Source organism: Chelmon rostratus, chromosome 19 (assembly GCF_017976325.1).
Source record: "Chelmon rostratus isolate fCheRos1 chromosome 19, fCheRos1.pri, whole genome shotgun sequence".
Classification (NCBI taxonomy): Eukaryota; Metazoa; Chordata; class Actinopteri; order Chaetodontiformes; family Chaetodontidae; genus Chelmon; species Chelmon rostratus.
The window spans coordinates 23,161,513-23,174,220 of record NC_055676.1 but is presented as its reverse complement, the minus strand read 5'-3'; the positions used below and the strand labels follow the sequence as shown (position 1 = coordinate 23,174,220).

Here is a 12,708-nt window from a genome sequence, read left to right as displayed (position 1 = left end):
TCAAAACTGTGGGCTACATATGTACAGTCCTTGAATAAATATACTTCCACCACTGTACAATAATAGTTCTGGCTTTGGTGGTTTGTGGTAACACATGACTTGAGTGATTGTTTATTTTTTAATCATCTCTTTAAATGTCATTTTTAGGACAAACGTGATTAAAAGTAGCCCAAAGGACCAGAGCTCACTTCTTAGAGTGGTTTTCCTACTGGACCTGTCATTGTGATCCAAGCACTCGACAATCATCCGCGCCAACAGATCGATTTATCTGCGAGCAACTTGTCAGGTCTGACATCCACTTGCACACCGTAGACACAGTTAGCCGCAACACGCTACATCTGAGAAAGATCCACAATCCACAGCAATGGCAGATCCAAGAATACGGCAAATTAAGATTAAAACTGGCGTCGTCAAGAGGTAAGGTTGATTTTTCGTTTGAGTTAAAGATGATTTAGCATGTCAAGCAAGATACTTACAGTAGCTACGTTAAGCTAAGGGTAGCGAGCTAACTAGCTTAGCTGGGCGGACAGGCTGGACAACGTTCATTTCAATGCTTGTCGTAGGGGTTTTAACGTTACTCCGGTGTTTTGGCACGGCCTATGTTCAGTAAATAGATGGCTACGCAGATTTCTTTTGTTCTGTTTGCGGTGGCTACACTTCATTTTTGCTTGACGTAGCTAGCTACCACGTCTGGGGTGATAATACAAGCTAATTGTGCTCGAAAAACTAGCGTTATACAGTAGTAATGTGTTTGGTCTAACTTGCAGGAGTAGCTAACGTTAGTCGACTGATGCTAGCTGTTAGCTCGTTAGCTATCACAATGCTAATAGCATGTTGCCTTTTGGGCTCGTTTGCGAGGAAACGCGTACTGCGTTGTCTCTCAAACTTTCATGTATGCTGCTGGAGGAGGTAACTCGCAACCAAGGTACTGAAGATTGTTTTTTAAATCATGATTTCATAGTTACTGAAGAGGTTGAAAATAGGAAATGAACCATCGGTAGCTACAGAGACGCTCACACTGAAAACAGTGTCTTGGCTAATGTTCGATAAACTAACGTTACGCCGTTGTATTTAATAAAACGACGTGTAGCTGTTTTTTTTTGTTTGTATCTGCAAACCATACATCAAGACCTTTTCCCAAATTGTCTGAATTGATGGTGGACATTTGTGGCGATGCACGAAATATTTGCACAGTCATGTTACTACAATGGGAAAGTCTCCATCGTGTATTCAAGATAGCAGGTAATCACATGATATTAGGCCCTAAGTTTACTGTCACTAAGCACATCATAAGAATATCTTATAGGCTGAAAAATATGGTGCTGTTTGATTTTCCACACTAAAACATGTCATTTTGTCCCATAATAAACTCATTAGTAGCTTTGCTAAAAAGATGAAACATGTTAGCACAATCTTCAGGTTTTTTATATGGTGTTAAAATGTTATTATTCCCCATTTGTGCTCAACTGAAGACTACGGTACATCTTAATATAGTTTGTTTCATTGTGTGCAGATGTAATCAGAATTTTCTTCTTTTATAAAGAATATATCAAAGGCAACAGAAACATGAGGGAGTTTAGGCTGTAGGTAAACTTACTGACTGAAAAAAAAAAACACCTGTCAGGTGATGTAATGCAATACAGCAGTCCTGCAATCAATTATCTCCAAATTTAATTCTTGTAATTTTCCACATTTATTATATAAGGAGTACATATTAAGAGTTCAAAACACAAGTAATTTATAGCATAACTCAGTTCACACAATAAACACATTCTGAACTACTTCCTCAAGCTGCCTTTCTCACACCTTGTCAACAACTCAAAGTGAAAGTGTCACAAAGGTAGGACTGGTTTATCAGACTGCTTTACAATGTTGTTAAGTGAATGAAGGCAACTACTGGTTTATGTCTCCCATCCCAATCTAATTCCTTTTAATACTGTCAATACTGAGTATGATTCAGTACAAATAATCTGACACATTTAAATAACAGCTGTAGCTTCTAAATATGCCTCAAATGCTGCAGAAAAGCCTCCAGAGAACCAATTAACTATTAGGCAATTATTGAAATAGTTGCAGATTAATCTTCTGTCAATCAGTGTATCAGTTAGTCTATTTGCTTAAGCTGTAGATGTGATAAAACTCCAGACTGGAAACTTATAATTCACCTACAGAGATCGAGTGAATAAATAACAGGAATAAGTAAAATATTAGTATTGATGATTGATTTAGAAATCACACAGTTTAGTTAATTTTGGGGGAAAAAATGAATATAACAAAGCTTTGATAAGCCTTGAATCAAACACAAAATATGTCATCAATGTGCGCCAAAGACTTCAAATATGTTGTCTAAGCCTCCTGTTCACTGTTTTATGTCCCAGTCTGTTCACTCTGCTTCTTCACTGTTCAGTTTTCTATCTGATAATGAATGTAGCCTGAGAATGAGCTAATTCTTTGTCTCAGAAAATGGGGAATGGACTTTTGCAGTACTAAAAAATAATGGGTAGAAATTGCAAACCTGTACCCTAATAAGCTTATTTTGTTTTATACATGACATTTATCCTGATTTGATATGGGACAGAACATGGGCTTTTTGATGGAGGATCATCCAGTTTAATACAGCCTATTAACAGACTTGGCATCCATCCCTAAATTTGCACAATGGCCGGATTTACCCTGCTGGAATAGAAAATATTTTAGATATTGTCAGGTACGGTGGGATAATGGGCTCTGTGTAGCCGTGTGTGTGTGACGGACTGAGACTCTCGTCAATCAGGCTGACCTCTAATTCCCTCCTGTCAATGCTGATAGTGTAATGTGCTATCGACTGTGTTTTGATGAGGGTCAGATTACTAACTGGCTCCCTGAGGTGGTAATGATGGTGGCTGGATTTCCCATAGAGAATGATGTCGCAGACTACACATTGTACAATGGTGTACTTCATCAAGCAGCGCTGTCCCTGACTGTACTGATGTTTTTGAGGTTGAGTATACTGTATGAACATAAGGCTGGATGTATTACGCCTGACCGACTCGAGGCCAGACGTACTGCATTGGCATGGACTCTTAATCAAGCTGTTAGGTTTAAATGTACAAACTGTCATTGCTCTCTGTCTCCTCATAATCTCGTGTCCCTCCCGTTCAGTCTCTTTCTCCTGTCTCCTTTCTCTCTGCTCTAGCCTGGCTCACCCCCGCCTCCCTTTTGTATATCGGGGTATAGAGGAAACCTGCCTGCTCTTTTAGCCGGGCCTATTTCCAGTGGCTTTTGCACATTCCAGTCAGTGCCTTTCCTGCCCTAGCGAGGCGGATGCCCTTAATAAAATGACAACAGTAATTTGCCTTTGTCATTCCGGTCCCAGCACAGACTACATCGCGGCTCAAAAATACAGTGCTAGAGAAGGCGGCCGAATGTGTGTGTCGGCTGGCTCTAATTCCTTTTTTTTTTCTATTTTCCAGAGAGCTGCCTTTTCCATTAAGCCTGAGGTGGCAGGTCTATTTAAAACCAGCCACGACCCCACCCCTCATTCACACAGCGCTCCAAGTCTGGGAGAAATAAGAAATTAACATCAGGACTGGAAGGGGAGGAATGGACATTTTGTTATTAGACTGTCCTTCAGTTTTATTCAAATGATTCCAGCCTTCCTTCCTCCGTCTTTCCCATCTCTTTGCCACCTTCTTTGGCTCTAAACAGGTGACATCACTCACTCTGCATCAACATGAGAGTGGAGGGCGGGAGCTGCTGTTGCATACGGTGCCTGTTTAAAAGCTTCTTGATGGAATCGTATTAGAACGAGTCGTAATTGATGTAAAATATGACAGAGTGCTCGGCTAAGCGAGGAGCAGCGCAACATGGAGGGAAGGGTCTCCAGTAATGTGACTGATTAATGAAGGATCACTCACTTACGCACACACAGCTGATTTTATGAAAAATTAAATTTGTGTTGTCATTCGACAAGCAGGCACAGCCGGAAAAAGACTATTAGCCGGGAATCATTATCAATAGCGATATTTTCAAACTCCATTATGCCAATCAGGGTCAGAATCTGTTTAATAGATTTAGTTCCATTTGGCCCGTAATTGATAAATAATCAAAATTTATCAATGTACTCAAGCCCATTTTCACTAACAATCAAGGAAAAGAGGCCCATTTACCACCTGACTTGGTCCAAATTAGGGACTAAATTGATGATCAATTAATCTCTAAAAAGGACTAGTAGTGTGTGTGTGTGTTGGAGGCAATAAAAGTGGATAAAGGAGTCAGATAAGCAAGGCGATAAGATGTGAGCTGGAATATACAGTTAACAAGGACAGCAGAAGGTTTTGTGTTTGTCCGCTGCAGCTTCACTCAACGAGGAAAAAGTTGAGATGCAATCTGAATTAAAGTTGGTACTTGGCGCTTGAAAATGTGTTCATCAGAGTTCATTTTTCTTTATAGGAGAGATTTGAAGAATAATGATCGTCAGTGTGACGTAATCTTAATGTGAACTGTGTCCCACCTGGAATATTTTAGAAGAAAACAAGAATCAAATCCGCTTTCCTGTTAATTGAGTGCTGATTACTGATTAGTTGATTTCTAGAAAATGATGTGCCACTACTTTTGATAATCAATCATTTGATTATCACGAACATCAAACAAAAACACACAAGATCACAAGAACAATCTTGAGTCCTGGTTTCTTGAGGATCTGCAGCTTTCATCTTTTTATGTGACTGTAAATTAAATATTGAGGATTTGAGCTATTTCATGCCCCAAAAAAATGGTTTTCTTTTAGTTGTCTACAGCTAAACAATTAAATCAATTGAAATGAATTATAAAAAAAATAGTTGGCAAAGGATTTCATCATCCATTAGTTGGGCCTGATGTCTCTAAGGTGGGGGCAGTAAGAAAGTAGCCTTGTGTGGCGTTGGCGGAGGAAGAGACTAACGAGGCGACGGAGAAACACTTGATTACGATTCCAGGTTGTAATTTAAAAACCAAACATGGCATAGAAACAGCCAGAAACACCTTCCACCTGTTTTCTCTCTGTTTCGTGATGAGTAAATGTAGCCAGGCTCACGATAAAGCTATTTTAAGGGTAACATTTGATAAAGCTAACGCCCCTGATGGAGCTATTTGAAGCTAACGACCCTGAAAAAACTTGATGGAGAGAAGTTGGATGGAAGGTATTTCTGTCCTTTACTCTGGTTTTTAAATTAACCTGCAATGATGTGTTTGTCCCTCAGAAAGACAGCAGATTTAGCTAACGCTTGTTAGCTGAAATTAGTTCGCAGAGATACAGGCGCGTAAGGTAATGCGATTATGGTTTTGGAATATGTCAGAGAGCCTGAAATGAATCCCTTATTTCCTCACAACAGAAACATGAGCAATACCTGATCAAATATTTAGTAGTTGCATTTCTCTTTCACTGCCCGTGCATGGCTGCCCTCCCAATGCACATTTATTTTAATTTCATCTTTTCATTGCGTTGGCCTTGTCGGTGCTCGCCTTGCCAAGCTCTTTCAAAGAGCATTGTACAAGAAGACGAGCAGTAAATGAGTTTTTTTTGACTGAAATGCTTCAAATAACTGCACGTGTTTCTTTTTATCTGATTAGTAAGTGATTAATAGAAGTAATAATAGATCAACAATGAAAATCATTGTTAGTTTAAAATACTAGATTGACTCTAAAATTGATCCCAACAGGCTTATAAACATCCGTTCACTCTGTGAGAAGTCTATTGAAAACATACTGTACAACTCTTCTCCATACATGATGCTTTATTCACCTCGCCAAATGTTTTTCCATCATCATTAAGTTAAGACACTAATAAACGGAAGAACCCTTTTAATTTTAATGAATTTTTACATGTTAGTGGATCCACTTCCTGTTTTGGATCAGTTTATTGTGCTGATGTTGCCTCACCATCAGGTTTGTGTTCTCCATTGTGACGTTACGCCTTTTCTTGTTGTCAAAGGAGGAAGAATCACGCATGTCAATCAACACCTATTTTGGGCTTTGTTTAACCTAACTTGCTTAATAAACCTTCACACCTGTGAAATTACCCTGTTATAGTCTAACAGCATACGTTTTTAAACAAATATATTCAAATAATGACACATAAAACATGTATCTGTAACATATAATATCACTGTGACCACAACAAAAAAGAAAATTAAATAATACTAACTCAAAAATGCTGCAGTTAACCAGAGACAATAATGTTTAAACCAACTAAGGAGTTGCTTTTACTAAAAGCAATTTAGTCCATAAAAGTAAAAAAAACAAACAAACAAAAAACATCTGAGACGTACGACACAAACCTATTATGTACGTGCATCATAGGCGGACGGTTAATTAACCAGTTAGCATTAAATAAAATTGCGAACCTCTACTACAAACCTATCTCACCATTTTTGTCATTGCCTACGAGCCAGGTCGTGATAATGTAATTTAATAATAAAAAACATCTAATCGGCATCACCGGGGCTCCGGGGTGTCGCATTCAAGGCGTTGGTGCATCGCCGTCGTGCTGCCATGAAATGATAGTTGAGCTTCACTGAATTTACATTTCACGTGTTTCGCTGGATTATTTTCTGTGAAATGTTCAAACTTTGGAAAGTTTCGGTCGGAGTTTTTGAGCCTCTCCGTCTGTTTGTTCCGCCATAATTCATTCATTCTTCTTCTCTGTTTCCTTGTGCGATGTAAACGGCGAGCGACACTGCCCCCTGCACTTCCTGTGGTGCACTGCAGTGACAGATGAGCACGAAGCGGACCGTGTGTGTTTATCATACATGACTAAAATAATGACTAAAACCAAAATATGCTCCTGATTGGCTGAATGGATGCCAGTGTTGTGTGTAGCATCAGCGAGGAGGAATGATGCGTTCGCTGGCTGTTATTGAGGTGCGTGTCTCGCCGTCCTGCGGGAGATGATCTCTCTGCGTCTCCTCAGTCAGAGAAACGTTGGACAGAATGAGGATAGATGGCCCTGTCTGCGAAAGGTGACCATCGCAGCCCGCCTTTTCGTGCCTCGGCCTGTTATCTGTTTGTGGTTCATGTTTGACGGAACAACGGCGCGTCGCTGCCTTAAACTATGAACTGTCTCTTCCTCTCTTCCTGTCCTCGTCGTCTGCAGGTTGGCGAAAGAGGAGGTGGCGTACACAACGGAGGCGAAGCAGCAGGAGGAGAGGGTGGAGCGCCTGAAAGCAGAGGGAACAGATGAATATGTCATCAAGAAACAGGTATGAGGGTCGAATGTTTGGCTGTCTTGATGCCGTGCAACATTTCTGTGTCTTAATTTGAAAATCTCTGCATTATCTGTTCGTCGCCAACAGTCTTCCCGTTGATCCCAGCCTCTAAGTGGAGGGCTTTTGCTCTCCCACAGTTGGGAAGTGAATTCTATCTCGATGATTCGAGTGGCCCCTCGTTCATGTAATGAGGTCAGTCCACAGTGATAATGAAGAATTAGATTTTGAGAGGAGAATCATTAGTGATTTTGTAATCTGCTTGATGCAGATGTAATTATATCATGTTACTTTAGAGGAGTTTGATAATTACTGACACATGCTGGTAATTTAGTGTCCCTAACCTCCTCTCTCTTCTCCGTCACTGTGCCTCTGTCACCAGATAATCTGCGTGACCCACGTGGTCCTAGCTTGCTTTGTGTCTTGACACTTAAAAATTCAACAGAAACTGAAATGCAGGAGGAGACACGAGGACAAGAGTGAGGTCATAGATAAACGTGGACAGTTCATTACACAGAGTTCAGCCAACGAAAGGTGAAATTCAGAAGAATATTAAATAAACTGCATTAATTAGTGTATTATATAACACAACCACAGAGTATTTGTAGCCATGCTGGCCGTGTGGCTGTAGGGAGGGCGATGGCTTTCTGTTGGTTAATTGGTCGGTCCATTACTTTAGTCAGACTGAAATATCTCAACGACTGTTGGTTGAATTGCCATGAAATTTTGTAGACACTCATGATCTTTCCTCCCCCTTCACCACGAGTGTCACATTTATGGTTTTGAGTGAAATATTTCAATGCACACATTTATTTAGCTGATGGTTTTAGCATCAGTAACTATGATGTTCCCCTCAGGTAGTAACTTTATTGATATTTTACTTACTTACTGCTTTACTAATTATTTACCTTAATTTAAATGTGACTGATATTTTGTTTTATGGCCAAATACTTGCAAAACTAGTGACAGCCTCTGCTTCACTTTGTAGTCATTACTGCTAGTTAGCATACCTATGACGCTAAACATTTTACATGCTAAATCAGCATGTTAGCATTGCTAGCTCTGCCGTGCCTCAGTACAGCCTCACAGAGCCGCTAGCATGTCCTTTTGTAGTCGAAGGGTGTAGGTCATGTTTCTATCGGGTGCTGAGGCCTGAAGCATGAGGCTTCTCTCCTGGTCTCGTGAATCCAGCTGCCTCGCAGGGTTTTGTGATCTGGGCAGAACGACTGCTTACAACGTCCTCACGTGGTGTGAAAGCGCCAGTTTGTAGCAGTACCCAGTCGCACGCTATCTCAATATGCACCAAAAGATGTGGGCTTGGTCCACCAGTACTGCTCCCCACGTCCTCCAGCAGGAGCACTGGGTCCCAGTTAATTTGGATTTCTTTTCTAAGCTTTCCCAGCAGGGAGGGACTGCAGAGCAGGCGCCCCCCCTCCTGATTACAGTCACTGGTAACATTAAAATTCTGTGCGTGTTTTGTTTTGTTTGTTCATTCATAGAGCGGCAGCTCAGGCTGAGCGGCGGGCTTGGCTGGTGTTAAATGGGGAGATTGGGAGGCCAGATGGATTATGGTTGGAGATGAGAGGTCTGAAGCAGGATGGATTAGAGGTTTTGGTTTTAATGGAATCAATACGCTGTAAGTGTCATCCTCATCCAGCACTGATGGGATCATTCCACCGCACTCGGAGGGCGCCGTGACTTTTCTCTGTTTCAGCGCTCCTTTGCTTATCGTGGCTCACCTTGTCACATCTAGATGGCAACCGGCTCGACTAGTTGTCTGCCGTCTTCCAGCGCGTCAGTTTGTCTGCCAGCCCCGCCGGCGTACGAGTTCATCCGAGCGCCCGCTGGTGTGCACAGCCGTGAAATGTACATGCGTGCGACCGCGTCCGTGTTTTGACTTTCCAGCTCGACAGAGGGCTAGGTGAGGAAGCATCTGTCATGAGTGAGTGTGTCTGACAGCGTTAGCCAACTCTTCTCTGCTCTTTAGGGTGCCAGCTGGGGGAATTCCACATTAGCCGCGGCTGTGAAAGTTCCCCAGGCTTTAACACAGTTTCGCTCCAGGCGTAGTAATACCTCTTCACGCCTGATCACAGTGCCCTCGGCTCAGGGTTTCTTCATTTATCCAGGTGTGCAGTCGGATCGAGGTGGTCCCCTGCTGCCCAACTCCCTTCCCGATCGATAACTCAATAACATTTTTCATACCACTGGCTTGTTGGGAGGTGTTAGCCTCAGCAGAGTGTGTGTGGGACACTGCGAGGAACAAGGCTACAGCGAATGCAGCAAATGAATATGCCTGTATGTGGCTGTTTAAATTAATGTTCTATACTTGGAAAATACATGTTTGATTTCTGTCTTGTGAAGGCGTTGATTGAAAGTGATAACAGGAGCTGTAGTTGGGGGTAAGTCCGATTAATAAAGGTGGCGCTGATGTGGTCTCTGCGTGGTTTCAGGTGGAGGTGTTGCAGGAGTCCAGAATGATGATCCGAGACTGCCACCGCCGTCTGGCCGCAGCGCACGCAGATCTGCTTCAGTTATTAGTAAGTAACACTCGGAGTCGGTGTAAAAAAAAAAAACCTTTCTCATCTCACAACAGGACAAAACTGTATTGACGAAACTCTCGATCGATCACTGCGGCTAATTTATGGCCTTGTTGGAAAAACTACATGGTGTAATTGCATTTGCGGTGACAAAAACAACTATTTTTCATTAAATCAGCCTAAATGTCAGCTTGTGTCTACACAGAATTGGGGTTCTCTCTGCCGTCAGTGTTCCTATTTAATCATTTCTGTTCCTGCTAAATATCTGAGTAATTTTACTGCGAGGGTTGCAGTATAAGTATGCAATATGTGAGTGAACATCTAAAATATCACGGTATCATCATAGTATACGGTACTACAAGGTTACAGAATGAAAACAGGAAGTTTTTTAGGTTGAACACACTTAAATTGTAATTTCACAAATTATAAAGTCTGATAACTTTTAAAATAACGTTGATGCGCTAAAATTCTGTAGAGTAGATGAGCAAATATACGCGGAGCTAAGCTCGTCCCAGAGCTCATAGGTATAAGTTGGAGGGACTGGGCGTTGCTCGACATGTTGAAGGTACGCAGACGGCAGTCACAGCCAACTGCCAGATTTTGGAAATGTGAGAAAGTAAAGAAAAGCGAAATGTATTTCTTTTACATGAATCATTGACTGATTATTTTGGCCAGTAGGGGGCAGAACATACTAAAACAAGCTGACAGCGGCATGGTCCGATATCATATTGTCTTATTAAGTTTGTGTGGCTAACGTGTTAGCAAACCTCTGCAGACATCCAGCAGAAAAACAGCAACATTATGGCCACCTCATAAATAGTCGTACAATAAATGTGCAAAACTAAAACGCCGAGTGAAAACGGGCTAAAATTCTCCGTAGAGCTGCAGAGTCGTGTGATAAGACGAAGAAGAGTCTGTTTGTCAACTTTTCATCAACACTTGGTACAAAAATGAAATGAGTGAATCCACGGCAGATCTCCACGGCAACATGTCTGCCCACAAACAATCCACAGACCTCACTGCGGACAGTTTTCATGCCCAGTGAAACCTGCTGTCATCACAGGTAACTCATGACATCCCCATCAGCCTCAGCTGCTCTGCTTTAGCGCTAAATAGCGAATGTTAGCACGCTAACACGATAAACTCAGATGGTTATTCCTGTTTAGCATCGGCATGTTAGCGTTCTCATTGTGGGCGGTGCTGATCCGCGCAGCCACAGCATGTGCCGATCCCTTCAGGACTTGATCTGATACGGTGAGAAGCAAACGTAAGCATGTGTGTCTCAGGGTCATCTCAATTAATGCGGAGCAACAGTCAGGCAGCCGGCGGTGGTGCAAGTCACTCACATGAGAGCTGAGCGGCAGGCAGAGGGAGCTAACCTGGAATTAGCAACGTGTCCCCCTTCCCGATCACTCATCCTCCTGTCTTTGCTCCTTCAGGCGGACCCGAACGCGCCGCACGCACGCGCTCATCACCGCTCATTAGCAGCGCTGTCACTGCGGTGACCACCACAGGAACTCACACATGCTTCATTAAAGGACAACACACGTCACGTTTATCTCCCGCTCCAAGCCTTGAGTGCTAAATTTAGACCTCAGTAATGCGATGCTGAGTGAAGTGTGAGCTCATCCGATCAGTTCTGTCCGAACACTGACGCCAAAAAGTTCCCGAGAGTTAGAGTCTAGATGTGATTCCTGGTTTTGTGTTGCTGCAGGAGATGGCAGTGTTCTTCTGAAATAAAACCCTGTGTGTGTGTGTGTGTGTGTGTGTGTGTGTGTGTGTGTGTGTGTGTGTGTGTGTGTGTGTGTGTGTGTGTGTGTGTGTGTGTGTGTGTGTGTGTGTGTGTGTGTGTGTGTGTGTGTCTTTCAGGAAACAGAAGAGGATTTGGAAGAATCAGAAGAGTACAAAGAGGCCAGAAACATGTTGGACTCAGTGGAGCTTGAAGGATGATTTGTGATCTCTTTCTGTTCTCACTGTGAGGTGCACTTGCGTTTAAATGTCCATTCCTTTCGTCGGGCCCTGTTTGCAACCGTGGAGGCAAACCGAATCATTTCAGAGTCTCCGTTCTTGATGTAATTGTTTCTACTGTTTACCGATAGCGTGCCACCACATTGGATCGTGAGAAAGCATTCAGTGTGTTTCAGTGGAGGAGTTTTTTTTTGAAGGTTTTATTCAACATATTAAAACATAGTCTGGACTTAAAGACGTGATTAAACACACACACACACTCATTTGTCTGTTTTTCTGCAGTTTTAACCATCACTGTGAACGGTGTGCATGGGTCCATGCAGATCACCGTAGGAGCTCCAGTGTTTTTATGAAGTGTCCTTTTTTCATTCCTTTTCTGCGCATCTGAGTCGGTCAAAACCTTCGCTGCCTGTCACCTTTGATCGTGACGCATCAGGGCACAAAATTAACACCAACCAAACATCCCAGAATACCAACCACAGCTGTTATCAACGATCATTTTCATGCACAACTTTTAAGAAAAATGATAAACGCCCATCACAAGTTTCCTGAGCTCGTTTTGTGCGTCCAAGCCACAAATATATTCAACTTACAATGATAAAAAAAACTTCTGAAAAGCAACTAATGGTCATGTTTGGCTTTTTTTTTGCTTGTTTGTTTGTTTGTTTGCTTGAAAAATGATTAAAGGTTTGTCAGTTCTAAAAAAAAAAAAAAAGTTGGATTGTCTCTTCTTCCAGTCGACTAATCGGTTAATAAGCGGATGGTTTCAGCTGTAACACTAACTGATGGAGTTAATTGCAGGTGTATTCACCTGCTGGTGTTCCTGTGCGGGGGGGGGGGACCCTGTCAGTCAAATGACAGATGCTGGTTATGGCCGTGAATGACAGAGCGGGCCCGTCCGGCGTCCCCGCAGCAGTTTCATCTATTATCCAAATGGCCTAAAATAACGACACCTTGTATTAAGGCTGAGAGAGTCCTTCCTA

General features: G+C 42.3%; 1 protein-coding gene across 1 annotated transcript; it reads left to right on the top strand.

The window, feature by feature from the left end:
• The first annotated feature begins 284 nt into the window (after positions 1 to 284).
• On the top strand, positions 285 to 12,398 carry tbca (tubulin cofactor a). Its single transcript, XM_041960499.1, has 4 exons — positions 285 to 417; positions 7,112 to 7,217; positions 9,671 to 9,757; positions 11,627 to 12,398. Exons 1-4 carry the CDS (start codon positions 365 to 367, stop codon positions 11,705 to 11,707), a joined length of 327 nt encoding a protein of 108 aa, XP_041816433.1. The 5' UTR covers positions 285 to 364; the 3' UTR covers positions 11,708 to 12,398.
• The last annotated feature ends 310 nt before the right edge of the window (positions 12,399 to 12,708 follow it).

Excerpts from the sequence above, each read along its gene's own strand:
- tbca (XM_041960499.1), top strand. The coding sequence starts at position 365 with ATGGCAGATCCAAGAATACGGCAAATTAAGATTAAAACTGGCGTCGTC. Across the intron at positions 418-7,111 it reads AAAACTGGCGTCGTCAAGAG|GTTGGCGAAAGAGGAGGTGG; the intron begins GTAAGGTTGATT and ends CGTCGTCTGCAG. Across the intron at positions 7,218-9,670 it reads AATATGTCATCAAGAAACAG|GTGGAGGTGTTGCAGGAGTC; the intron begins GTATGAGGGTCG and ends GCGTGGTTTCAG.